The following is a 26,414-nucleotide window of genomic DNA, read 5'->3' as shown; positions in this document are numbered from 1 at the left end:
TTCAATTGATACAGTACAGATAATGGTGAGATGTTTTACTGCCACCTAGTGGATATTTTCTACATAACACGAACTAAGGGAAGTACTAAAAGGCTAAGGAATAGTACCCTCTGGCTACTAGGATCTTACACAAGGACACTGCCTACCTGCCCCTGTTTTTTTCCTTAAAAAAGAATAAAGTTAAAAATAAAACCTTGCTTACATATACTTTTATTTGAGTTTTTCTATTGGACTTACTAATTATTCATCCACCGACCTGGTCAGGTTTGTTTTGACCATGTTTCCGTCTCTTTGTCCCCTCAGACCAGCCAGGTAGATCTGAGGTTTGGGCACGTTGCTCTCGCTGTCTCTCTTGCTTTGAGAAGCGGCGTTCTTGGGCAGCCAGGTCTGAGTGACATTTTCCCGTCTCATGTGACTCAGATCAGTCTGCACCGAGTGTGTCACTTTGGTCAAGAGATCAGCCTAGAATTAAGACATTCAAAAAATATTGCTGTCTTTTCACACTTAATAAAGTTTCTGGTGTGTTGTGTGTTGTTTGATGCTAGAATAATTCAAAAGACATTTTCTTTCCAAAACTACACAGTGACTGTGATCCATTACATTGCAGAATTTGCATCAAGTGAATTCTAGCTCACCAGTTTGATAGCTTTTCTACGCAGCTCCCACTCATTCCACTCATAAGACTTGACGATGTTTGTTTCCACTGGGTGGATGTCTGTTTGTGTGCCGCTCTCACATTTTGTGATGGGCTTTACCAATAACCTCTCTCCTGGCTGCATCTGCAAAACCAAAAGGCAATAACTGAGTTTGGATCAAGATCCCAGTGAAGTCAGAGTATGGAAAAAGTGGAGTTCCAAGGCAAGTAGCAACATGCAAAGCTGCCAGCCACAGTATCACTCTCAATACTAACACCAGATGCAGTAACAAACTACATTAATAAAAAATAAACAAAGTAATGCATTTTAAAATCCTACATTTGGCTTTTTCAATACAACCTATTCTGAGTGAGTGCTTTCAGCTAGCTTCACATGTATTGTAGTGTGCAAACTAACTTGTGTGGTAAAGCTGTGGCTGTAACTAAAGTGTACAGTATGCTTAGAATTATTTAACGTTACTAACCTCTTCATAAGGAGTGACACAGGAAAATTGTTGGTGGAGTTTGAGTAGCTGAATGAGTTCAGGGTAACGCTTGGCTTTCTCTGCCACCTCTGCGATGAAAACACCCGGACTGGAGGCAAATTTTAAGGCAGCTTCTTTGGACCTAAAAACATAGAGCTTCTCCTTGTGTTTAAAGACTCCAATGAGTGGATTACCTGCAACAGAAGTGTCACATATTCCAAACTGAATGGAGTTCATTCACAGCAGGCAAGATTAAGGATGCTCATCATATAGTATCCCTTTAAACAGAATGTACTGTACTTATTTGGAAAAGGATTTTAGGAAATATGGATGAAACAATATTACCATGAAACATTCCATGGATAAGAATTCGTAAGGCCTCAATAAGCTTCTGACAAAGTGCTTGTTGGAACCAAAACAGACGTACTGTTAACTAAACTTAGATAAAGTAAACATGGGATTTTCCAAAGGGGCAGGACTAGCGTGATGATGATCAATGATATTAATGAATCTTTTAGGGTGTACATAAATGGCCGGGGTATCACCCTATTCAGCCCTCCTATGCCAGAGCACTGGAAGGAAGAAGTCACTAGAGTTTGCCCTTACAGTCCAAGTTGTTTTGCAGGGTTTTTACAAGAGTACGGGGGTTAGAGAAACGGGTTCAGCGGCAATACAGGCTTTGTTCTAGAAGGGTAGGGGTGAGCAGGCACCTGATCTTCAAGGCAAACTTAAATTTATGAATCAGTTTAGGTTCCAGCTCTCACAACTTTGGGTAATGACTGAAAGTCATGAGTTTTCTTGGCAGTGCGGCTGTGGGCAGATGGACATGACTGGAAAGCGTGGATCACAAAGAGACACCAGGATAGTCCCATAAGCAATAGGATGGATGGAGGGATATATGTATGGATTAATTAATTAATGGATTAATGGATGTATGGATTAAGGGATGAATGCATGGATGGATGGATGGATGGATTGATGGATTAATGAATGGATTAATGAATGGATGGATGGAGTGTGTGAAGTTTGCATGTTGATTAATGTGCATTGTCCTAGTCAAATAAATAATCAAATAAAATGGATGGATTAATGAAGGGATTAATGAGTGGGTGGATGGGTTGATGGATGGACAGATGGCTGGATTAATGAATGGATGGATGGATTGATGGCTTGAAGGATGGATATCAATGAGGCAGTGGAATGTAGCCCGGAGGTGGCTATGACAGCAAGCTTTTGTCCAATTTTCAGTGATCCTGAATAGATACTTAGATGACCTAGTTTGTTTGAAGCACGCTGAGGCGTTTACCCATATGCCCAAATTTGACAAAGAAAAAACATTAAAATCTTGATATCACATTGGTGTATCATGAGAACAGTACCTGGTAGTAGAAGCCCATCGTCCTTCACAAGCGTGTAGCCACAGAAGCCATTATACTGTAGTGGCAGCTCATTAAAATTGTCTGTTGTTTCAGGCAGGAGCCATTCCTGTGTCTTCATCTCAGCTGGAACAATACGCTCATCTGAAAGGCAAAGCAAAAGGACTTTTTAAGAACCAAATGCAAAATGCAAATTAATTTTTTAAATTAATAAAACAAATTGGAAACAGCAAGGAAGTCTGTTGTTTTTAACATTTAATTTAAAGTAAAACAAAAAAAACATCTATATTCTGGTTAATAGGGTACCTGAGGACTCAGTCATTCTCTGTTCATCTGTTTTCACCTCTGACGCCTCCAGCAGATCATCCAAATAAGCCTCTGAAAAAATCTTGGCCTGAGAGGCGATGAAGGGCTGCAGATTGTGCCTGATGTTATTAAGGATGTTCAGCAGCTCAGCCTCATCCTTAAGTCCAGACCACACTTTTGACAGGGACTTGAACAGTGGCTGAAAGAAAATTTGAGCAATGAAAGAAAGGGGGCTGTAGAAAAAGAAAATAACTAGACACAAATATAAAATAACAAGCCATAACAACAGTAGCAACATAACACCAGTGACCAAGACACTTACAAAAACTCTTGCAGTCGGTACAGCTGTCTTCGATTGCACAGTTTCTTTTAGCAGCTTCAACTGTGATGAGAGCTCAGTCTGTAGGCTTTCAACATGCTTGGCACATACACATGCATCAGCCTGGTGGTAAGAGGAAAACACATACATTTATTTTGTGCCTTCTTTTATAAGCTGCAAAAATGGGTTGCTATTGTCATGTAAATTCACATTTAAATAGTAATACTTTTAGGCTGTGTTCCCACTTGGCGTCTTTTTTGACAAGAAAAAGTTGACTAGAGGGCTTTTGTAGTGAAAAAAAAAGTTGCCACCGTTTTTATTCCAAAAAGCAGCAGAAAGTCTCTTTTGTTGCTATAACAACAGCTGCTGCTACAGTATCCTAGCTAGAGCGCTATATGGAGAATATGTCAGGTCCATATGTGTGTGTGTGTGTGTGTGATGTGGTCAATGTGAAGATGAACGGCTACCTCCTCTGTCAGCTCTAGTCACTGGAAAGAAATAAGAGGAGAAATCAGACCAATCACAACAGCTGGTCAGTCTGACGTCATGTTGCCTGAGCTCATTACTAGCCATGAGCTGGGTAAAGGATGCCGATAGCAAGGCTCTCATTGGCTAGCTGTTAGCCAATCAGAGTCAAGAAGCTTAGCTTAGCTTACCACCTTTAACTGGCTGTGCTCTGACTCCATTTTTTCTTGTTGTTATGGAAACGAAAGGTCTGGCTACTCCGCTTGTCATTGGTTGGCTGTTATAAAAGTGATTGATGTAGGGTGTTTTTTTTCAGAAAAGTTGAACTTTTTTCAACTTCAAAAAAACGTTCCGAGCTGCAGAAAAGAAGTCAGCGGTGGCGTTTAAAAAAGCCCTGAGGACTCTTTTTGAAAACACGCTTTTGTCCATAGGTTTATTATGTAACAGACTCCGGCAGCCTAATAAAGACACCAAGTATGAACATAGCCTTAAGCTATACTAGAAAATATCATAATGACACAAAGCATCATTTTGCGTAAGCTCACCAGTAACATTTTGAGGAAACCTTCATGCTGCCTGATGTTGTAGAGAGCAGGTTTGAGCAGGAAAACTGGCACGTCACGTTGACGACTGTCAGGGTCCGTTGGCTTCTCCAGCACTGCTGTGTATTTCCATGCCAAAGTCTGTGATACACTGAGCTCATGTTCCATGCTTTTAATGGTGACTGGAAGAGCTTCATTAAGGATTGCGGGCACTGCGGAGAGAATGTAAAAGGAAGTACCACAATTACCGAATGCAGTATATATTCTAGTGAAGAAGAACCTAGTCTGATGATGTAGTTGAAGGTTACACTCTTGGTTGATTAAATATAACACATCTATGGACTGGACTAGGTCTCTCTCTACATGATATAAGTGTATATGCAAGTTATGTTCAATGTTTTGAGACATTAAATATAATATGATATAGGGATTTTATGCATCTGTGCCAAGGGGCCAACCTTCTCTCATAAACTGTCTATGATGGCTATATGGTTATAGTATTCTTAGTCTGGCTCAATATATGTATATTGCTGGGATAAAGTCTGACATCGCTACCTCTTCTATCGGGACTTAGCACAGGACGGTTGTGATTACAGAAATACAAGCCAGAGCGTTTTTACCCCTATTGCAGAATAGATCTGAGTATGGGCGAACAGTTGGAGGGGGACAAGACATAATATTTCAATTTTTGAAGGGGACACCAATAATACAGACAAAATTGCGCTTGTATAAGATATCTTTAGCAAGGCTATTTTATTCACTTTAAACATCGGATGAAGTGATTGTTTTTTTAATCTCTAATTCATATGATGCTGAGGCATTAATGAGTTGTTAGCTTATATGTTGCTGTTGCTGTTGATCTTGTTTTTTTTTTTAAATTTTTTATTGCTTATACGTTTTACTTTGTGTTTGTATTTTTGTTGTTCAAACATGTTTAATAAATTGACAAAATAAAAAAATAAAAAATAAATTTCAATAGAATAAATCTTGCTTTTTCCCTAATGGTCTGAAGTTGCTAAATTTATTGCTAATCACTTTTCAGAACTTCTGGCAAATTTGGGATGTGCTCTGCGAGTCCGCCTGGCCAAAACCCATTCAAGCCCGTTTTGAGTCCAAATCGAGGCACCAACAGTAACTGTTGAGGCCGGCTTTACACGATGACACTAGCGCAGCGACGTTGAAGCAGATTTGAAACACAAAGATGGTTGCCACCATGGAACATCCAAAACATCACTCGTTCAAATCAGCTCAGCCTTCATATCTAAAAAAGATGTTGCGGCCTTGCCGACAGGATTTGGCAAAAATCTGATATATCAGCAATTGGTTTTAGGTCTATCCAATTACGCCCAGAGGTATTTGAGCGCGTCTGTTGGTGTCTCTTTGGAAATGGATTGTAAATGAACCTTCCCCAACCCCACTTTCAGTTACAACTGTGAAGGGTCTGGTGTCAACCAGGCTAGCAATTCAGGTTTCAGTGTCTTGCCCAAGGACACTTTGACATGGAACTACAGGGCCAGGGATCGAACCACCATGTACAGTACCAGCTCAGCTAGCAGGAAACCAGCCAGCCCCACTTGAGTTAGGTGGTTTTTTTAATATAAAAACGTTTAGAAGCTTGAATGTAAATATTCTGCTAGGTACCTTATCTGTTAAATCTGCTAATGTGCCTTATCTTAAAAAAAGAAAGAAAAAGAGGCACATTTTATTGTCTGTAATGCAAGATGCTTTTTGTCAGTAGCCTGGTGTCCTGTACTTAGTTCATGGATGTCAGTCTCCTCGCCTCCCTTCTTGCTGGCTTTGTTGAAGAGTCGGATCCCTGTGACAAGCATGGCGAGCTCTTTGAGCTGCTGCTCCTTGTCCCGCTTTAAGAGCACCATGAAGGCTCCCAGTTCCATCAGAGGGAAGACACTCTGCAGGGCAGCTGGGAAGAGAGAAGAAGAAGAGAAATCAAGAGTCAGGAAACAGTTCTCACTCTTTCTTAGCCCACAAGATTTTTGTTTGATTGCCTGCATCCAAATGAGTCTGAAGTTGGGTTAGTACCTATTGAAAAGCTAGCAAGTAAACTTTGGTGAAATGACTCAGCATTTTAACATTGCACATGTCATTTATGGTCTACAAAGCAACGCACAATTTAAAATCCAAGAGGCAACTCAAAGTGTGTACTTCACTGGTTGCCTGATTTACTTGAGGCTAGTACAGTTCACAGACAAAGCTTTCTAACCAGGGTTTCTGCAGGTTTTACCAAGTCAAATTTAAGAAGTTCAATTTAAGACCTACATCACAACATTAAAAACAAAACAATACACGGCAGATTTAAGAGAAGGAAAACATCATTATAGGACTGGTGTCTAGTCACCCTGTTGAGGACCCACCTAAAACTATTAAATTAATGAAGTGTGTTGGTGTCTTAACGGTGCCTGAATTGATATTTGAAAATAGAAGAAGTGCATGGCTTGTGTTTAAAATGAAGAAGAGCATGCAGAGGCCGTTGGACATCCCAGTGTTGGAATCATTTCCAGTGAAATACTGCCACACTTTAACGTTTTGTTTCAGCATTAAAGCAGCTACTGGCTAGCGTAAGGCTGGTGTAAGGTAGCGTTACACGCAGAGATGCTTCTGTTGCCTCTGATGTCCATTTTGGAGCACCAGAGAGCAGCGCACGTATTTCAGTGGCGCCAAAATAAGACACAGAAATCTGCATACTGTAGGCCTTACATTTTGATTTTGAAATGTAAGACTTTTTAACAACCTGCGGAAACCCTGCCTGTGGCACTGGAACTTGATTTAAAGTTGTTAAAATAGGTGACATTCCATCAAGTGCTCATTAGGGTTGTCCAAATGAAGCTTCAAATTTCACTGAATTTGCTGACCCAACTAGATGGCGCTCTTTGTTTAAAGAAAACGGCTCAGGGAATGGCAATTCAGTGTGCTTTCAACTCTTTGTTGAACACAGATCACCATCTAGTGGGCTCAGAAATAAAGGAAATGCTTCATGAAGCTTTATTTGGACATCATTAGCTGTATCTGTACTATCTGTACTGACTACAGTTCCCCAGAAACTGTAAAACAAGTTAAAGTGAAACCTGTAGCCTGTTGCACAGCCTTGTCGTCTTTAGGTGAGCCCATGCTGGTGGACAACTGGACAAAGGTGATGATTTTAAGGTACAAAGCGTCTAATTCCCCCCGTGTTTTCACTCTGCTGTCGGTGATCTCTCTGCTCAATGGACTCAGCCTGGACTCCACCGCCCGATGGATTTCCTCAAGAAACTCACCTATCCAAAAACATGTGCCTCGTAAAAATGTTCTTAAATATGCAGTACTAAATATGCAGTGCTTTAAGCAGTTAACATTTGAAAGTAATCCAAAGCAAACAGACAAACAAACAAAAAAGCTAAAACGTGTAACATGCTCTCTTTTGTTACTTCTGGAAGCCTTGCGGAAGAGCTTTCTGCAGTCTGAAGTCTGTCTACAGCTTATTGATTTAGACAGAAAAAAAGAGCATTGCAATGATCAAAATATGACCAAAATGAAGGCATGTGTTACAGCTTCAGTGTCTGTAATCCGAGCATAAATCAAAGCTTTGTGGTATTCCAAAACTGATAAAAACCGGACTGAACTATCTAATTGACATGATCATTATCCTCAAAATTGAATTTTAGCTTTGGGTTTAATTTTGAATGATAAAAATCCCTGATTTGGCACAACATGTTTAATACTTAAAATATCTGGAGTGTTAGATTTCGAGGGGAAATTCCAGGTATCCCCTAAAATACTGAGGATGGAGAACCTCACTGCCTGGTATAGAAACAGCACCGGACCGCAAAACCCGTTAAGGTCGAGAAGAAGACAGATGAGTTTTTCCAATGGTGCAAAGAGTCCTTTCTTCAATTAACCACCACAAAAACATAGGATCTGGTCATTCCTCTTGCCATCTCAGATTTCACTAAAAGGAACTGGATTTGACCGCAACCTTTGTACTTCCTCAGAAAGTTCAACACTTTTAAAGTAGATAGGAAAATGATGTCCTTATTTTATAAGTCATTTATCAAATCTGTTCTGTTCTTTTGAATCTTACTTCTCCCATGATTGCTTGGTACAGTACCTGAACATCAGGATCAGACATCAGGCGGCACAAACACCGCCTTCACTCTGAGTTTGTAAAACTCCCCTCAGGTCGCCGATTTAGAGTAGGTTTAAGAGCCATAGGAGTAAAAACTCCTGTGTTCCATGTGCAATAACTCGGCTTAATTTGCACATGTAATGTAAGTTTTGTGGTGTAAAATTGTGTTGTATGTTTTACACACAGGAACCATTTTTGTACTCATGGTTTTGTATTGTTGTCTTGTTTATTTGTATGTTGTTTGAATGTGTTTTTTTTATCTTGCGTTCTTTACTGCAAATCAGTTTTTTTCCATTTGGGAAAATGAAGTGAGTGAAGTGACATCAGGCCAGCACCGGGAGTCTTAAAGAGAGCGTTTACCCTCAGGCCACCAGGATCCTATATGAAGACTACCCCTCCCCCCATATATTACAATTGGGATTTTGTAATTTGTTGTGGGCATTTCTCACTATTTTCTGACATTTTATAGACAGTTGATTAATCAAACAAGTAATTGATATTCCTTTTAGTTGCAGCCCATTGAGTGACTAACTCATGCATCAAACACTACATTCATCAGGACAATACATTTAATCAGTTTTGATTCTATGCTGTAGAGAACTCAGTATTTTCCTCATTATAGAAACAGAGGGCATTGGTATTATATTTCATACAGTAACACTTACGCCGGGAGGTGTAATTCATATCAAAATACACTTGCATTTTGATTGTGTCAAGGGATGGGCTGCACTTTTCCATTAGTTTTTCCAGACACAGCTGAAAGAAATATTGCAGATAAAGATTAGAAACAACAAACGAGTTGGAAAAAGAAGAATGTTTGGAAACAAAAAGTACGGTCAGCATTAACAGTTAACTTATTTGTGCTCAGCCCAGACCTTCAGTCCAAACAAAGGGGCGAGCTCAAAATAATAGCAGTGTTGTGTTCAATTAGTGAGCTGATTGATTCTGTGAAGAAACAGGTGTCAGTTATGGCCCCCGTTTAAGAAAGGAAGGAAGGAAGCAAATGTTGTGCATGCTGGTTATAGTGCATTTCACACTGAAATACTCAACAAAATCCAGACATTGCTCTGAGGAACAGCGGACTGATTAAAAAGTTGATTGGAGAGGGTAAAAAACATATAAAAGAAGTGCAGAACATCATATGCCGCTCAGCCATAAATATTTCAAATGTCTTGAATTGGCATCCAAAGCCTGAACGACGTGGGAAGAAACGGTCAACTACCATTGGAATGGATGGAAGATTGGGCAAAATGACAAAGGCTGAGTCCAAACCCAGTAAAGCAGAGGAATTATGGGATGTAGTTCAATGTTCCTGGGCTGGAATACCTGTTCACAGGTGACTCCATGCAACACAGATGTGAAGCAGTTCTCAGAAATAATGCTTGTGCAACTAAATATTAGTGCAGTGATTCAAAGTGAGGCAAACCCTTGGGACATTTTTCAGTTCATACAGTAAATGTCCGAGTTTGTAAAGAAAATTTTAAATACTGCTGTTTTTTTGAACAGCCTAATATTCCTTTTTTTCTTCCCTTTCTGTAAAGGCAGAACAGAGACTTGATCAATTTTGTTCATGTTTGGATTTGGAATTGAATGTGCAGTGTTCCCAATGCATTGATGTTATGGAATTAAAAGCTATTCTAAGGATTTTGAGCATTAGTCTTTTTTTTTTTAAACGCACTGCTATTTTTCTGAACACAACTGGTATGTCAAAAAGGATGAACGTTACCTCAAGTGAGCAGTTTGCAGGTGACGGGTGTCTAAGACAGTAACGTTAACTCACCTCTACAAGTTTCTGGACGTCCTGTTTGGTCAGTAAGCGATCCACATTGAACCCATTTCTTGGGTCCAGCACAACAGCTTTCACCTGAGAAAACATCGAGAAAATAACGTTAGCTAGCAACAGTTTCCAAAATGGAGTATAAAGTCACCCATGGGTGCCAAGCTGAGTTTGTAGAATATTTTACAACCATTTGGAAAATCACACTTTAAACGGTCACTCAAACGGTCTGCCTTAAAGAAAGTTTAAGAAAAGTATAGCCTAGCGTGTGTACGAACTGCTCTGAACTAAGAAGCATTTAGCTAACGTTAGCATATCGTTAACAGGCAGCTTCTAACCTTTCGGCTTATTACTGACCATGAAAGCCACCAAAGTTTCCGACACCACTTGTCCTCTCACTGCACACTCCTGCCCTATTTCACTAATTATGTTTTTAATCACGCTTTCTGCGTGAGCTCGAGACATTTCTACCGACAGAAAGTAATTTATCCTCAACTACAGTTAATTGGTACAGATACAGCAAGCTAGCTAGCTACATCCACAGCAGCCTGTTGATAAATGGTTGCTATAGTAACATTTCGCGTGCAGGTCTGAGGGATGGATTAACGCTTCCTTTAACTGTCTATGTTGATGTTACGTGGCAGTGTCCACTAGAGTGCACTGTTGCAAAAGAAAGATGTATTACATGTTTTTTATTTATTTATTATTTTTTGGTACACTACATGTCTTATTTATTTTTTGTTGCATTACATGTCACAATCAAAGACTATACCTATTGATACAGTCTATGGTCACAATCAATAATGCTAAAGTAACGTCATTTCTGTCACGCGGCATGATTTTTCATTTTTTGACCTTTTTTTTTAAGATAAAAATAAATGGTAAAAACTGTCTTCCAAACAGTAACGTTCATAATGATACTGTAGTTTTTGCTTTTCTGGCAATAGAGGGTCAATTTAATTGTACCTTTTTGTACTAAAGTCATTTATTGAATTTGACTCATGTTTTGAAGTAGCTCATCGTTGTCAGTTCTGGGGACTCGGACTTGACTTAACAGTCGGTGACGGATATAATGCATTAAATGTGGAAAACCAAATGACCTTTAAAATAATGTGCTTTGATGTTTGACACCAAATGCATAGGAGAGCACTCGTAGGACTTCCACTACCAGGAGGAGTACGTCCAAGTTATTTTCTGCTTAGGCAGGCAATTAACGGCCATTTACTTCAGCTGCTACCTTGGAATATTCAAGACCTTTGTAACTAGATGTCTAAATAAATAGTTATGAGCCATTATTTGGATTTGTTGACCCAGCTAGAGGGAACTCCTGGTTAAAGAAAAGGGCTCAAGGAATTCAGTGTGCTTTCAACCCCTGGTTCAACAGAACCCATCTATTTCTGTTCAGAAAAAATAATTTGGAAATCACAAGTGTTAACCCCTAATTTGTACTATAAAATATGGGTTTGTCGCAAAAAAGGAACACAAAAAAATGATTAAAATATTTATTATAAAAAAATACATCCATGACATAATAGGTGAAAAATTACTAGACTCAGTCCAGACTGTAGCACACAGAGGAGGAGGAAACATACAGACAAAGAAAGCCAGTTCTAACTCCAGCCAGTAGGACTGCAGCTCAGTCGGTGTCTTATGTAAGGACACAGGACAGATATAAGTTCCCAGTCCCATTTCATACTGATTTCCACTTAGAGCTCAACTTTAGGTCACGTGACAACCCCATGCCTTTAAAGAGACAGTTTAAAAAAAAAGGCCAAAAAAAAAAAAAGTTTAAGCAAACATGCAGACAAAACATGCAAAACGAAAAAAAAGCAACAAAACGTCATGCAACAAAATAACTGCATGCAGAAGAAAGAACATTCAAAAGTAGAATAAGTATAAATATACAAGGTTGGCAAAGAGTTGTTTTTTTTAACAGAATCTATGTTATTGAGATAAATGCAGCAGTTTTGGCACCATTGGAACCCCTTTCACAAAGATCAACACTACTGTTCAAGTGTTAAAAATCCACACAACAATTAGAGAAAAATGATAGGAAGGCACTGCACTCAAACAGAAAACACCAACTTTAGACAATACACAAACACTATACCTGCAGCAGTAGCATTTAACAGCCTCTGCTAATTCAGACTGAAATTAAGTGATAGGCATTACCAGACCAATACTGCAACACTGTACTCTCCATGGACCTCATTATTACCAGCTGAATACACAGCTTCACTAACCAGAAGTTGACTTAAGTGGAGGATCAACATGTGGGAAAGTAACCAACTCGTGACACATGACTTTCTAGAATGCAAGCTTGTCCCACAAAAATTCACATTTTCTCCTCTCCAGTTCACATTACTGCAGCAATAAACATTCCTAACTATTATCTCCTGGCAAATACTCCAGTTAGAATGGACTTTTAGTCCTATCCCATACACTGCACATTCCTTTAAGGTCAAGTGCTGGTCTCCACATTTAGTGCTTCATTTGGAGAATACAGTTCAAATGTTGCCATCATTATTGTGATTAAAAAATAATTAGTTGTTAACACTGCACAGTTGAACTGATCCAAATTTCAAAATAACTTTCACCATTTCTAACACAGAGATCATTTATTACACCAAATATACTTAAAACTGTGGTACACCATAATTTGATATTAGATTAATATATTTATATATCTGGAGTCAGCACATTGAGTTCTCTTTATGTCCCTCAACTGCTTAACCTGGAAACAACGTTGGCAGACATCGATCAAAGGCCAGCTTCAATTCTCGTCCCTTGACCACAAACATTAATATACTTGCGCTTAAAATCTTGACACAGAAATACATTTCCCCAAATATGGAAACTTAAGACACAGTTAAAAAGGTTCTTGAGGGACAATAACATTGACTGAGAGAAATTTTGACAAACACCCAATTTCATGTTGGTGGCTCTCAGATGAGGCATGAAGCAAGCAGCAGGTCAATAGAAACCCACTGGTGTTTATGAAGAGCTCACAGTTTAGGATCCACACTGATGGCGAGGGTGAAACTGACGCCACAGAGAAGCAAAGACATAAGACACGTAGAAAGGCTCATCCAAGCCCTTGGCACTGTGTTGGAGCTGTATGTATATTGCACTTGTGGAATTTAAATCAAGTGGTGCACTACACAGGAGTCCGGTGTGCACGCCTTACAGGTCCGTCTCAGAAGCACTTCCTGAAGACAATCTGCGGCCCGTACTCTTCGTACTCCTCCAGACTGATCCAAGCCGAGCTGAAGGTGGGTAGCTGGGCTAGCACCGCCCCTCCCCTCCACACTGAGAAGTCTCTGTCCTTCGGGCTGGTGACGCGAACGCTCTGGCCCATGGCGGTGGGAAGCAGGCCTTTGATTTCAGCCTGGAGGCGCTCAGGCAGGCCAGGCAGCAGAGTGTTCCCCCCTTCAGGAGGAAATAAGAAAATCTTTCTGTAAAGATCATCAAATTAACTGGAACAAGACCAAATCATGACCAAAGCATAAAGCATGGCAAGCTATGTACTGTGTCTCTGAGTCCTTGGATCCGTGTTCGCAAACTTTTTAATAATTAACCCGGGTTTGAATTGTTTTTTTAAGCCACGTACCCCCTGACCAGCACTAAACGTCTTCGGTAGAAAAAAAAAATTAAAGATTTAAAAGAAGGTACAATACAGTGTATGCAAATACATTTTTCCAGTAAAGCACAATGATTAAGGGCCCCCCCCCCACTCACAAAAAGTGCAGCGTAGGGGCCCCTGACCACCTTAAATCTGACCCTGGTAGTGCAGTCTACCTGTCGCAATCTTTCTGTGACTTTGCAAGAATAATCGGACCCGGCAAGATGGCCTTATTAAAAAAAAAAAAAAAAAAAAACTATGCAAGTAGAGCGTTCCTTTTCCTGCAAGATTGTTGTGCAACAGCTTGACAAAGACAAACGCTTACCTGACAGTACGATATTTCCCAGGAAGCAGCGTCGCAGGTCAATGTCAGAGCTGAGGATTGACTTGAAGACGCTCTCGTGCATCCCGTAATGGTCCCGTCCAATCAGCTCGGGTTTAAACAGAATCTCAGGGGCCCTGGATAAACGAAGCAAGTGGTAGACCCATTTGAGTGTTAGGTTAAGAGAGAGAGAGACAGAGAGAACTGCCCTGTCTGAGTGGTCTGCTCTCAATAAAATTTGAAAGAAAAAACTAGGGACAAAGGAAAATTCTCCAACAAGACTAAAGCCAGGCAGACACTGTGCAGATTAAACTTAAACTCAGCCAGATAGGTTGTTCGTCAAGAGTCCACAGCAATGCTAGGGCTCATTTACCTCAAAGCACAGCTGGGCCCAACATCCACATTGTTGTCATGCTGATACATAGCAGACATATTTACCATAGTGTGTTAGCATGCTAACATTTGCCAATTAGCACTTAAGACATTAGCTGAGGCTAGTAAGAGGTAATCAGTCATTTTGATAGACATAATAGAAATAAAGAGTATTGATCATTAAGATTTTAGTTTGACTGTACTGTTGCCAGAAGTCTCGAGCTTATTATAGACCTCTGTTTGTTCAGCATATTCTACATTTAGCTAGCCAATTCCCACTAAAAGAGATGTATTATTAAAATCATGCAAAGCATAAAATTCAAAGTTGCTGAACTAAATTTGTAGTGTGTGGTGTGAGTGTCTAAAGCAGGACTTGTTACCTGAACCGCTCCGTGCCGAGTGTGACGATCTGCCCGTCGGGCATGGTGTAATGCATCTCTCTGCAGGACGCCGCCCCGGGACTCAGTTCGGCGTCACGGTCGACAGCCACACAGCAGCACTTCTCCTTCATGTCCCTCACGATCTCCATCTCGGCTGTGGTGCGCATGCACACCCCCTGTTCCTGCAGAAGCTTTCAGCACAGGCACACCAAACAGTCGATGAGAGACTGATGTATCCAACTGAGTTTCCCAAACTCACTCTATGTGACCTCTGTAATATCTGTCAATTTTGGGGGGATATTTGAAACCTTTATGGGGGGAGGCCACCCCATGACTACCTTTTTAAGATGCATTGTCACATCAACACCAGCCAGAGGGAAGCGCTGCACTGCATGAGGTAGACTGTAGCCCTCGAACACAGGTACACTGTGGCTCACTCCGTCTCCAGAGTCAAACACCACACCTACAACAAAAACAAGCATACAAAAAATAAAAACACTTTTTTTTTGTTTTTTTTAAATAGTCACCTTTTTGTTTTAAACTAAGAAGGAAAGTTTGGCTTTAAAACAGCAGTTTAATCAAGATGAGAGAGATTGAAGTCCAAGACATTGTCCTTATAATGAAAGAACACAAGAACACACATATCCACGCAAGTTTGACAATGCACAGGTCAAAGGCATTAAAAACAATTATATGGTGCTGTCATTTATACTTGTGTTTATTTGGTTAATAGTTTGTCCATTTTTTTTATTACGTTGTATGGTCTTTATCACTGTTATTTTTGTCTCAGTTTTAAGTTTTTGTCTGGGTGGGTGGTGATGACGAGGGATATGATCATGTTGCAAACTGTATGTTTTTGCATGTCGTTTCATAAATGACAACATAAATACAATATGTAGCCAGGTTACCAGTGGATCTCCCTGCTGCATACAGGGCCAGCACTGCCTGCATGGCCACGTAGGTGAAGGGAACGTTGAAACACTCAAACATGATCTCCACCATGCGCTGCCGGTTCTCCGAAGGGTTCATGGCTGCCTCGGTCAGCAGGACGGGGTGCTCGTCTGGGTCCACGCACAGCTGCTGGAACGTGTGATGCCAAATCTGAAAACAAAACAGTTGAGTTTAGAAGTAAGTCGAGGTCACAAACCTATTCCGCTTCTCCGAATATGAAGGCATGGACCGCACTTTATAATAACTACACACTATGATAAATGTAGAATTAAGTATTTAGTAATACTTAACTAAGGCTTTATAAAGCATTGTTCCTCCATCAATACTTGTATACACAAATAGTACTATATAGTATTTCATGTACACAGTTACAAATTATTCATTCTTTATTAATAAGCTCATCTATAATGTGAATTTTTTTAATTTTCCTACTTTATGAGTGATGGATTCAGCATTTCCAAATTAGTATTATATCAATTACAAACCAGATATATAGGAGTGGTCAACGGTTAATAATAGAATATAAGAAATAGGACAAACGGAACTAAATCACCTATTTTAAAAAGGCCATATTTCTGGCATATCATAACCCCGCTGCTCGTTACCTGCTCATTATGGGAGAGGAGGGCATGCCAAAAAAAAGACCAACGTTAAAGAATTATCCTAAGTTACTGTCACTGTACAGCTGATCCATCTTCACTGTCGCAGGTGCACCAGCTCCAGCATGGGAGTATTGCCATCTTGAGGCAGCATAAAGTGAAAAAAAACTGTTCTAAAATCAGTAACAGTATTTTAACAGCACATACGTAAAATGTGCTACACACGTGCAAAAGGTTAAAAATTAAAACAATTACAATGTGAAATGGTATTCTATGATCTGCCTGCACCCTTTCACTTCACGCACCAGCAGATCAATGTCTTCTCCTGAAAATCTCTCCTTCCTGCTCAGCAAATCCGCCACTATAACAGCAAGGTCCAAACGGGCCTGACATTTTTAGAGAATGGGAGAGGACACCGATTGGTTTATTGCAGGTTACGCCCAAAACAAACAGGATTAATCTGTTTATTAATTAATCTGATTAATTGATCTGTACCAAGAAAATAGGTTTTCATTAGTCTGTAGGCCGGGACGTCTCTGCAGCGCCACAAGACTTCATTCAGAATGATGGGACACATATTTTGCCTTTAACGATTTGGATATTGCACCAGTCCATATTGTGATTTCATAACATTGCGATTAGTTGTGCAGCCCTATTTAGAACGTTTTTGCTTCAGTTTCTTTGTTAAACTATTTGCATCCAAAGTGCTGTTTGATTTCAGTTTGGAGGTTGGTATCCACAATCAAACCTGTAGATCCAATGCCTTGATGCAGGAGCACATTGTGATACATTATACTATAAGATGATTATACAAACTTATTGTCATATTATATGGTCTTTGTAACCCTATTGTGCCAACAATTAAACTGTACATGCACCGAGGAATGTCAAACGGCAACTTCAAAATGCCCATTACATTTGATGCTGAGAGAACTAAATGTAATCTGACTAAAGATGGACTGCTTTGATCTTTCTGGAGCTGTACGACCACCACTCAGTACATAACTTTGGCATCTATGCTTAGTTTTGTCATTTATCCTGCATGAACACACTACATATCAAATCATGCTTAGAATTAGTGTGACATATGGGATAAGAACACAAGGGCATACATTAATACCTCATAGGAAGGTTCAGTAAAAAATAAAAAAAATAAAAACCTGCACACTGCATTGTATAGATAGAGCATTGTCTAAAGAAAAATCTGGTAAAAATGACATTCATGACCACCACAATACACTCATATCAAAACATATACTAGCTTTCCTGGAACTTTTCTATTCATACTATATGAATAGAAAAACTGTGTGTTTCTATCCCCCCTCTTATAAATAACACCCTAGTACCAACACCCAGTGACATCACAATCAGGCACATGCATTCCTACTTACCTTTTCCATTTCGTCCCAGTTCCGAATGATCCCGTTCTTTATGGGATGCTTCAGAGCCAGGACCCCCCTCATGTGTTGAGCTTCATGTCCGATGTAGGTCTCCCTTTCAAGGTTCCCATTCATTATTTCCTGCAAAGACAAAAAGCAAACCTTCTAAATCAGAAAGGCTGACTAGAAGCAAGGCCACGTCACTATCACAATGCATTTCTTGCAGATCATATGAAGTCATACACCAAGTATATTCCAGTACCTCGTATTTTGGCATCCCAATAATTGTTGGGAATATGATGTTTGGGAGGTCTTGATCTGCAAATCCTGCTTTCATCAAACCAGAGCCTGTATCCAGTACTATGGGGGTCTTGAAATCTGTCATCTGCAATCATATTAAGAAAAATAAATCCATTTGAATCAAATAAACAATAACTGAGGATGCTACCCGTGTGAGGCAACTCTCCTTCATGCACAATCTGGTTTTAACAGGCCCCTGACTGTTAGGTGGTCATGAGTTAACTTGGTAAGGAGTCAGGATGTGGTTAGCCTAGCATGCATACTTACAGCAGGGCCAAACAGCTAGCCTGGCTCGGTCTAAAGTGGAAAAAAATGTCTTTTTCCTGCAAAGCTGCAAAGATTAAATCCATTAGTTGTCCACTATTAAATTACTCACCAACTATTTTAACAAGCGATTCATTGGTGTGTTATTAAGTAAATATTTATTTGATTCCAGCTTCTTTTATGTAAAAATGTTCTAGTTTTACTTCTTTATAATAGTGAACTGCATATCTTTGAGTTGTGGGCAAAACAAGACATTTGATTAAAGTGTAACTCTTGTCAAAATGCAACCTAGGGTATTTTTGTGAATCTACCACAGTAAATCAAAAGCATTATTAGGATGTAAGCACCACGCAGATTTACCGTATTTGTGTTTTTGCGCCAAATGGCCTTTTGAATGGAGATCTAGGGGTACTGCTGTGATAGCATCAATGTCACTTTTTAAAACACTACGAAGGCTCAACACAACATGAGACTTCAAGCATCACCAGGGCCTCTACACATGAACTGAGCATGGAGAACATCTTCTTCACAGAGTTTACTAAAAAAGGTTTTGAACAACTCACTTCAGCTGCTGGTTTTTCTGGACCTTTAAATGCGAATGAACGGACGCCATAGGAGGAAATAAGAAAATAAGTCTATTGACTACAAGGTCAATATTGTTTTTCATTAATGACAAAACAAATAATTATCCATACATTTATATGGAACTAAGCTGTAGGAGCTTTCCATCTTTACTCTCCTCCCTGTTACGTTGCATTCGGAGAAATCCACATTTTATCTGGCGATAGATAGATAGATAGATAGATAGATAGCACGACTACATGTTAATGGGATTATTAGTCAGATATTCACTTTCATTAGCCATGTCAACAGCATAGTCGGAATATCGTTTTTTTGGAATAATGTTTCCTCCCACCCCCCCACCCCCATGGTTTTACAGTAGAGTGTACCTCTCTCATGTTGCTGTTAAGCTGGGCCTGAATCCCAGGTGACCCAGAGCCAGATATCCTCATGGCCTCAGAGCTCTGAACAGGCAAGTATTCGTTCTGCTCATCTCTGCCCCCGGGGTCAAACTCCAGAGGCTGGCCAGGACACGGCTGAGGTGTGGTCGGCTGAGGTGGGCACTCATCTGCAGGAGATACAGTCTGGCCTTCCTTAGCCGGGTGTAAATGTGGCTGTTCCAAACAAGCAGCTACCACAGGTGTATCATCTTCATCTTTAGTGCTTATTTCAGACAAGTGGTCTGATGACACCTTGTATTTCTCAGTAAGTGCATGGTTGTTATTGTTGTTGTTGCTGTGTTCCTCCCCATTTGGACTGACAACCAAGGTGTGACTGATGGCTGCATTCACAGTCTCTGGCAGCACTTCATGTTGTTTATCTTGAAGATCACATTGCACAAAACCCGGATCTTGTGAAACTGAGGACCGAGCGGGATCCTGCAGCTCTGTGGAATGAGGGAGCTTGTGTTCAGCGAGGTCGCCATTCACAGGGAGCAAAGCCTTTCTCTGCTTGAGTGCAAGAGGGAGGTGCGAATTTCTGCCTGGGTCAAAGACTCCATCTTCTGGCCTCATTTCCGAGGTTGAAGCATTTTCACAAGATCCGTCCATATTTTTCCCATGGATGCATCCCTCAGGTTGGATCCCCAACTCTTCAGGAGGTTCCTTTAAATCACAGGTATTATTAAAGGTAGCACTGTTAAATACTGATGGCTCGGCTCCAGAGCAATCATCTTGACACTGGGAATCTGGAAGTTGTACCAGGTCTTGTGGCGTAGCCGCTTTTGTATCAGAACCCAATACTTTTATATTTTCAGTTTTACAGGAATCCTGAGCATGGTTCAGGACCAAAGACGTTGATAAAAGCTCATCACAGAGGGCTGGGTCCTTCTTATTCTCACTTCTAGCCTTCTCCATAATTGAACATTTTACAACCTTTTTAGCTGCGTCCTTGTGCTTCTTCATTTTACGCTCAGCATTCAAACTCTTCTCAAGCTTCTCCACTTCCCTTTTCTCCTTTTCCAGTTGGAACCGAAACGACTCCCTCTCTTTGCTCGTACTCGACGGTCCCTCTAAATCCCCAGGTTTGCTCACACAGAGTTCCTCTTTGGGGTTTTCTTCGCAGCATCGGAGCTGGTGGATCTTCAGGTTCTCCTCCACGATCAGTTCATCCAGGACGTGGACTTTTCTTAGCTCCGTCAGCAGGTCCGGCCAGCTGTGAAACTCTACCATTTCTGCTCCTGTGGCAGCTTCAGCACAGCGCCCTCCATCTTCAGAGGCCTTAGTTTCACCCACAGATCCAGTTGATCTAGGTCCACTTAGGTTGTCAGATTCTGCAGGGTCAAGGTAATCCTCGAGGCCAAGAATGCCGGCTTCAGCCAGCTCACTAGAGGACATCTTTAAAAAGGAACATAAGAAGATAAAGCACGATGAACAAACACTGCAGGTTTACACTGGATGTTATCAGCTGTAGTTTAACAAGGGTAGACATTTGTTCTTTAGTCACAGTAGCCGACAAGCTGCACAGGTACACATACTGGATAGATCGGCTAGAGATAAATATATAAATAGCCCAACAATCGTTCAACCCTAGTACACATCCCCGATTTGATCTGCCATTAGCTTAACGTACCACACAGAGATGGTCCTCACTGTCCCACAACGGCCACTGATTCTGCCGGTCCTCAGACCTCAGCAGGGCATCTAGCACAGCCTCCTGAGCCAGAACTGTTTCTTCTTTCTGTAGAGACAGACGTGTATTCACCTGTTGAGCACAGCTTCTGATCAACTAAGAAATGACAATATCAATGGGCTCTTAACATGTGATGGGCATCAGACGGTATATTGGGACATTTCATAAAGTGAAAATGATGACTAGTTGCAGCCCTTAACGGCAGCAATCATCCACCCCTTTACTTCAACGGGGCATCACTTACCTCTAGTATTTTATCAGCCCTGTCCAGGATCTTTTCCACTTCCCTCAAATCCTCCTGCTCTTTCACATCCCAGTCATTCAGGGAAATATCAAACACACTGGGAAAAAAAAAAACAAGTACAGCAAAAATGCAAATTGGTGATTTCTTTGAACCAAACCAATCTTTCAGCACATCCCCATTCAACAAATTAGAAATAAAAAAAAATCTGCTATGCAAAAGGTCTATCAACTACAGCAGGTCTGTCAAGCTGTAGATTTAGCAAATGTCAAAAGGGGGGGTGCATGTTGCCCCAGATTAATAGAAGCTATACTCCCAAGTCGTTTAACAGCTTTTTGAAAGCAGAAAAAGCTAAGAGCAACATTGTAAGAGATATTAAACTGTGTTCATCTGCTTTAATAATACTTTACATTATATAAACGATTAATCATTACTTGGGCTGAGGCCAGCGGGAAGCATCCCATCAGCCAACTGTTAAGTGGAAGCTGGTCCTGGATGCTATCAGGGCTAATGTTAGCAGCTCTGTCCTAGTCTTAACACTGGATTTGGGCACGCTTACAGTCCAACATCTCCAAACAAACTCCTCCAGTATAGAGTTACGTTTGTCCAACATACCGGTAAGCCGTGTTCCTTATAAAAGTGGAGTCTAAAATGTTCAGATGTCAGAAAAATGATGTCCAAGATGACATCCCACATGTCTTTTCTTTCCACACCTCAAATTTAGTTTACTTTCACAAAGTCCACACACAGACACAAAATAGTTTAATCAACTGATCAGTCCAGCTCTATGTGGAACATTTGTGGTTAAGAAGGTAAGGCTGTCTGTGACCACTGTAAAACCCGACCCTTATAGTAACAGTTAGCCCGTTCCTCACTGAGGCAGTAGAGATACTAACCCTTCTACAACGGATGTTTTGTCAAAAGGACATTGATTTGTGTTAAAAATAAATGTTAGGCCAAACTGAATGCGTCTTCTGAAACAGATGCATTACCCATCGACAGCATCCGGTTCCTGGTCATGGAGGTCATAAGAATCCCAGAGAAGAGTGGGACTCCCCTCTGTGGTGCAGATGGACTTGTCCCTTTCATCTGTAATAGTGCTGGAGAGGATGTTGCAAATGGGACTTAGTTGAGGATCCTCCAAAGTGCTTTGTTTATGCAGTGTCCGTCTCCTGCTCTGTGGTCCTCTGGGCTGCGTACTGCTCAACCCGTCAGTCTGTGTGGGTGGATCTGGAGACTTGTTGGACTGGTTGGGGCCAGAGGGATCTTGGAATTGTCCGTCTCTCTTTTGCGGCGTTTGGTTCTGCGTGATGGTAACTGTGTACGATTTTTCCAGATCGTCTACCGGCAAGCTTAGCCAAGGATTATTGGGTCGCGCGGCTGAACGCTTCACTTTGATCTCTAAGTTTAGAGATTCCACGGTTCCTTTAGGGATGAGTTGGATGCAGGCCATGGAGGAGTTTCCCACAGAGCCAAACTCCTCTCTCTGATCTTCACAATCTGAGATATTGTCCGTTAGAGGCTGGGTCGTGGCAGTTCTTACAGAGTCCCTGGTCCCAGCCAATCTGAACAGAGGACCTTCTAATCCTTCCCTCCCTCCACAGGTCTCCAGCTGGCTGCCCCCGGCTCCATCGAAGCCTGAGTCAAATGAGCTGAGGGAGGGGGGTTTGCCTTCAGACGACACCATCCGAGGAACCGCAGTGGATGGAGACTTTCCGAGAAGATGGGCTGCTTCCTTAGCACCTTCACATGTATTGAGGTCTTGAACATCTTCAACTGTTCCGTTTGTAGCGCTGTCCGCAGAGGAATTGGCATGGCTGCTACGCAAAAACTCATACTGCCACTGTAAGGCCAGCTGGAGGGGACCGACAGCCACAGGTCCCGAAGAAATTAGAAGTTTCCTCAAAGTCATGCACCTGATAAATAAAATAAGATAATAACTGGCCATGTAACATTACAATCTCAAACGTACTAATATTTTTTATACAAGAAACTACTGTAAGAGGTCTAACGCAGCCATAGTTTTCCCTTTATAACCTCGTGACATGAAAATCAACCCTCTCTCACCGGTGAGACATCTGCTTGCCCGCCTCCTGGACATCGCCATCTAGGATGGCCTGAGACAGATGAGCCAGATGAACCAGCTCCTCCATATCTGGAGGGGGATTCTTCTTCAGAAAAGCAGACATCTTGTACCTCCATGCAGGGATCGTCCCCCAGTTCCTGGTCTGTTTGGAAACGTCGTCTCCGCTAACACCTGACAGGAGTTCCTGGAGGAAGTTCTCACAGAGGACCAGCCTGTACCAGCTGCTGGCCTGGAAGAGGAACAGGAAACGTGTTCACGATTTCAATTACAGGGAGGTTGAGGGTAATGGGTGAGGTGGTGCACGTTTGACGCTAAGACACCACTGTCAACTTATTTTTAAGCATTTTCTTCAGTCAGTTTTGGAGATAAAAAGTTGCACATCCTCATGTTGGAGAATAGGGTGCTTAACCCTTGTGTTGTCTTCCAGTCGACCGTGAAAAAACCCATTTTGGTCACTTTTTTTCAACATTAGTATTGTCTTTCCAACATTTTTGTCCCCTTTTCAGTATTGCGGGGGCCTTTTGATATTTTTCTTGTTGACATTTTCAGCGCTTATTTCGACGGCCCATTTTTTGAGCCAAAATAAATAAAACGTAACTCCAAACGGGTCAAATGTGACCCGAGGACAACATGAGGGTTAATAGAAGTTATTTAAGTTAGTTAACATGCTAAACTCACATTGGAACTTGAAAGACTGGGGCCTAGATCTTTAATGCAGATAAAAAATAATAAAAAAAAAAAGGCTGAAGAAGGGCGTCCTGCCCTAAACGTTAAAGTTTTAGAATGTAAAGGCCTGTGAAAAATAAACATTTGTCAAACTGGGCTTTACAGTGCCATACTCTGCAGTTAATGAGAGATCCCTCTAGAACACGTGGCAAGGCCCGCAGGCCAAATCCGGCCCCTATATAACTTTAGGTCCACAATACATTTTGGTCCCCCTACTTTGTGACTTTATTTTGTTTTTTTGAAGCTTTTTCCAAATGTTTCTGGCATTTTCTTGGACATTTTTGTTGACCAAACCAACTGAGACTATGAGACATAATAGAGTCAAATATATTGTACTGTTCCCATGACATAAAAGCCATAAACTGACTGGCCCTTGATGTGATTCATTTTCTAGTGTGGCCCTTAAGGAAGGTGAGTTTGACCCCCGGCTCTAGACTATAGCACGACACCATAGAAACGAGCACTGAGCGTGACCACTTTCAAATGTTGAGAACTCGCCTTGCTGTAGTAATGATGGTAGCTGGAAACTGCCCGGAGGGTTTGGAGAATGAAGTGCACAGCAGAGTGGAGTTTCTCCTTCAGCCTCTCCAGATCCAACACCCAGCGCTCCCTGGTCTGACCATCAAGCAACCGGATCTCCGATACTGTGTGGATCACATCTTCAGCACAGCGAATAAGAGCCTGGCAGGTGACAGGTGAGGAGGGTTTGAGTTATTTGAAGATAGAAGTGAACAGCAATCCTTAAAATATTCAATCTTATATAAGTCAGCGTGATGTGAACCACTTATATCCATCAAATTAAGCGAGACGTATTATTATGCATGTGTTATCACCTTTGACTCTATTCCTGCTTTCAACGTTACATAACTGGATACACCAAACTAGCTTTTCTTCACTTTCCTGGAGCACAAGCTGAAAGGAATATCGTAACCGGTGTGTGGAATAAATGTTGGTGTCTATTATTTTGCTGAGAGGAAATTCAATAAAAACTGATAAATATCAGAAAGCCAGACAAATTATTGTAATAATTTGCTATGAGCTGCAGCTTACATTCACAGAGTTAGAACATAACCTCAGAGATTATTCCTTCACAGCACTGCGCATGGTGAGATAATCTCAGAGCTGAACCGAGCAGACACAGCAGTTTTCATTAGACTCACACTGGGTCGGGTTAATGAAGTCTACTGCTAACTTAGAACAATAACATTACCCTTGCTAAAATACTCCTGCAAATCAAATCCATACATCACCCACACGCACGCGCTGGGTAGCGCACTGCCATGAGGCAATGACGCAAATGTCCGATTACTCCACATTTTCATAGTGATATTTTGGGATTTCATTCTGAATCGGTCAGGTAAGTCAGTAAGTTAGTAGGAGGCTATACAGTGGAGTTGCATAAGAAGTGGTTCGGGGTCCTTCTGTAAGTAAGTTTAGGATACAATTTGCTTTTGGAGAATTCTACAAGCACTAAAACCTCAGGCCAAGCAACACGTCTGTTCCAAACAGGCCCATCTTTCAACAGGCAGTGTGCCAGTGATTACTAATGCTGACAGGAAGAATGGATGAGTGACTGATAAAAACAGGCTACGTGTTACACAAAGCCACTTAACAGAACACATTGATGATTAACTAAATAAGTACCATGGCATGAGTGTAAATGGAGGCCTTAAATTCAGACACCAACATCACTGCCTTCGCACCATCCTTGGCAATCTCCATTTTGTAAGGCTGGAGTTTCTCTTCAAGAAGAGTTTTGATCTGCTCTGTGATCTGTAAGCAGAAGAAAACCCATTCAGTTCAAAGAGGTAGCCACACATTTTAACCACAGCCATTTCCCTTAACAGAAACATTTTATCATGCTGTAAGATATCACCATCCTCTTAAAGGTCCCATAACATGCTGCTCTTGGGATGTTTTTATATAGACTTCAGTGGTTCCTAATACTGTATCTAGTCTCTTTTATATAGACCTTAGTGGTCTGAGCTTTCATTTTCTCAAAGGCAGAGCAGGATACCCAGGTCTCGGTTTACACCTATCACCATTTCTAGCCACTGGGGGGGCCATAGGCAGGCTGGAGGAATGCATATTAACGTTAAAACCTCAAAGTGAAATCTTCATGCCACTGGACCTTTAAGGGAAGGACTGTAGTGTTAACATATTTAAAGATCCAATGAAAAGCACAATAACAAATCCCAGCAAAATGACACCTATTTTCAATCACCAATGCAGTTGAAGATGATGATCAGCACGTCAAACAACTGCAAGGTGCCTGGAGCTCAAATCTGACCACTTTCACACATACGTGTGATTTATTTGGTCTAGACCGAGGAAAGCAAATGATAAGTTGCTTTTTAGTTGTGTCCCTGTTCATGCTCATACCATACTGGCTTTTTACTAGAGCTCCCCTTTTTTTTTTTTTTTTTTTTTTTTATAAATAGTCTTTGCAATTTCAAC

At 41.0% G+C, this 26,414-nt stretch overlaps 3 protein-coding genes across 4 annotated transcripts in view; all 3 read right to left on the bottom strand.

Annotated features, from left to right (window-relative positions):
* Nucleotides 1–195: 195 nt before the first annotated feature.
* On the bottom strand, nucleotides 196–10,605 carry cfap206 (cilia and flagella associated protein 206). The gene is made up of 12 exons (XM_034899911.1): nucleotides 10,382–10,605; nucleotides 10,028–10,111; nucleotides 8,913–9,003; nucleotides 7,211–7,399; nucleotides 5,881–6,048; nucleotides 4,131–4,339; nucleotides 3,124–3,243; nucleotides 2,802–3,000; nucleotides 2,499–2,639; nucleotides 1,120–1,313; nucleotides 636–779; nucleotides 196–462 (listed from the first exon to the last, which is right to left on the bottom strand). Exons 1-12 carry the CDS (start codon nucleotides 10,487–10,489, stop codon nucleotides 241–243), a joined length of 1,869 nt encoding a protein of 622 aa, XP_034755802.1. The 5' UTR covers nucleotides 10,490–10,605; the 3' UTR covers nucleotides 196–240.
* On the bottom strand, nucleotides 7,840–25,727 carry LOC117961323. Of its 2 annotated transcripts, XR_004660383.1 has the most exons (15): nucleotides 25,602–25,727; nucleotides 24,456–24,638; nucleotides 23,213–23,460; nucleotides 22,138–23,061; nucleotides 21,149–21,245; nucleotides 20,845–20,952; nucleotides 19,164–20,609; nucleotides 17,912–18,034; nucleotides 17,662–17,790; nucleotides 15,629–15,821; nucleotides 15,059–15,183; nucleotides 14,721–14,911; nucleotides 13,972–14,105; nucleotides 12,668–13,453; nucleotides 7,840–7,852 (listed from the first exon to the last, which is right to left on the bottom strand). XR_004660383.1 is itself a non-coding variant. In XM_034899892.1 (14 exons), exons 1-14 carry the CDS (start codon nucleotides 25,677–25,679, stop codon nucleotides 13,221–13,223), a joined length of 4,212 nt encoding a protein of 1,403 aa, XP_034755783.1. In that variant the 5' UTR covers nucleotides 25,680–25,727; the 3' UTR covers nucleotides 12,562–13,220. The 2 variants fall into 2 exon arrangements, 1 of the variants encoding a protein (XP_034755783.1); XM_034899892.1 differs by lacking the exon at nucleotides 7,840–7,852 and having other exon boundaries at nucleotides 12,562–13,453.
* A 347-nt stretch (nucleotides 25,728–26,074) lies between these two features.
* Nucleotides 26,075–26,414, bottom strand: part of si:ch211-241j12.4 (puratrophin-1) — a 7,541-nt gene continuing 7,201 nt past the window's right edge. Inside the window, exon 10 of the mRNA XM_034900789.1 lies at nucleotides 26,075–26,102. Coding sequence (XP_034756680.1) covers nucleotides 26,075–26,102 — 28 coding nt within the window. The remainder of the gene's footprint in view (nucleotides 26,103–26,414) is intronic.

The sequence above is a fragment of the Etheostoma cragini genome, chromosome 18 (assembly GCF_013103735.1).
Source record: "Etheostoma cragini isolate CJK2018 chromosome 18, CSU_Ecrag_1.0, whole genome shotgun sequence".
Taxonomy (NCBI): Eukaryota; Metazoa; Chordata; class Actinopteri; order Perciformes; family Percidae; genus Etheostoma; species Etheostoma cragini.
Note: the sequence above shows the minus strand (reverse complement) of the source record. Positions and strands in the feature narration are given on the sequence as shown.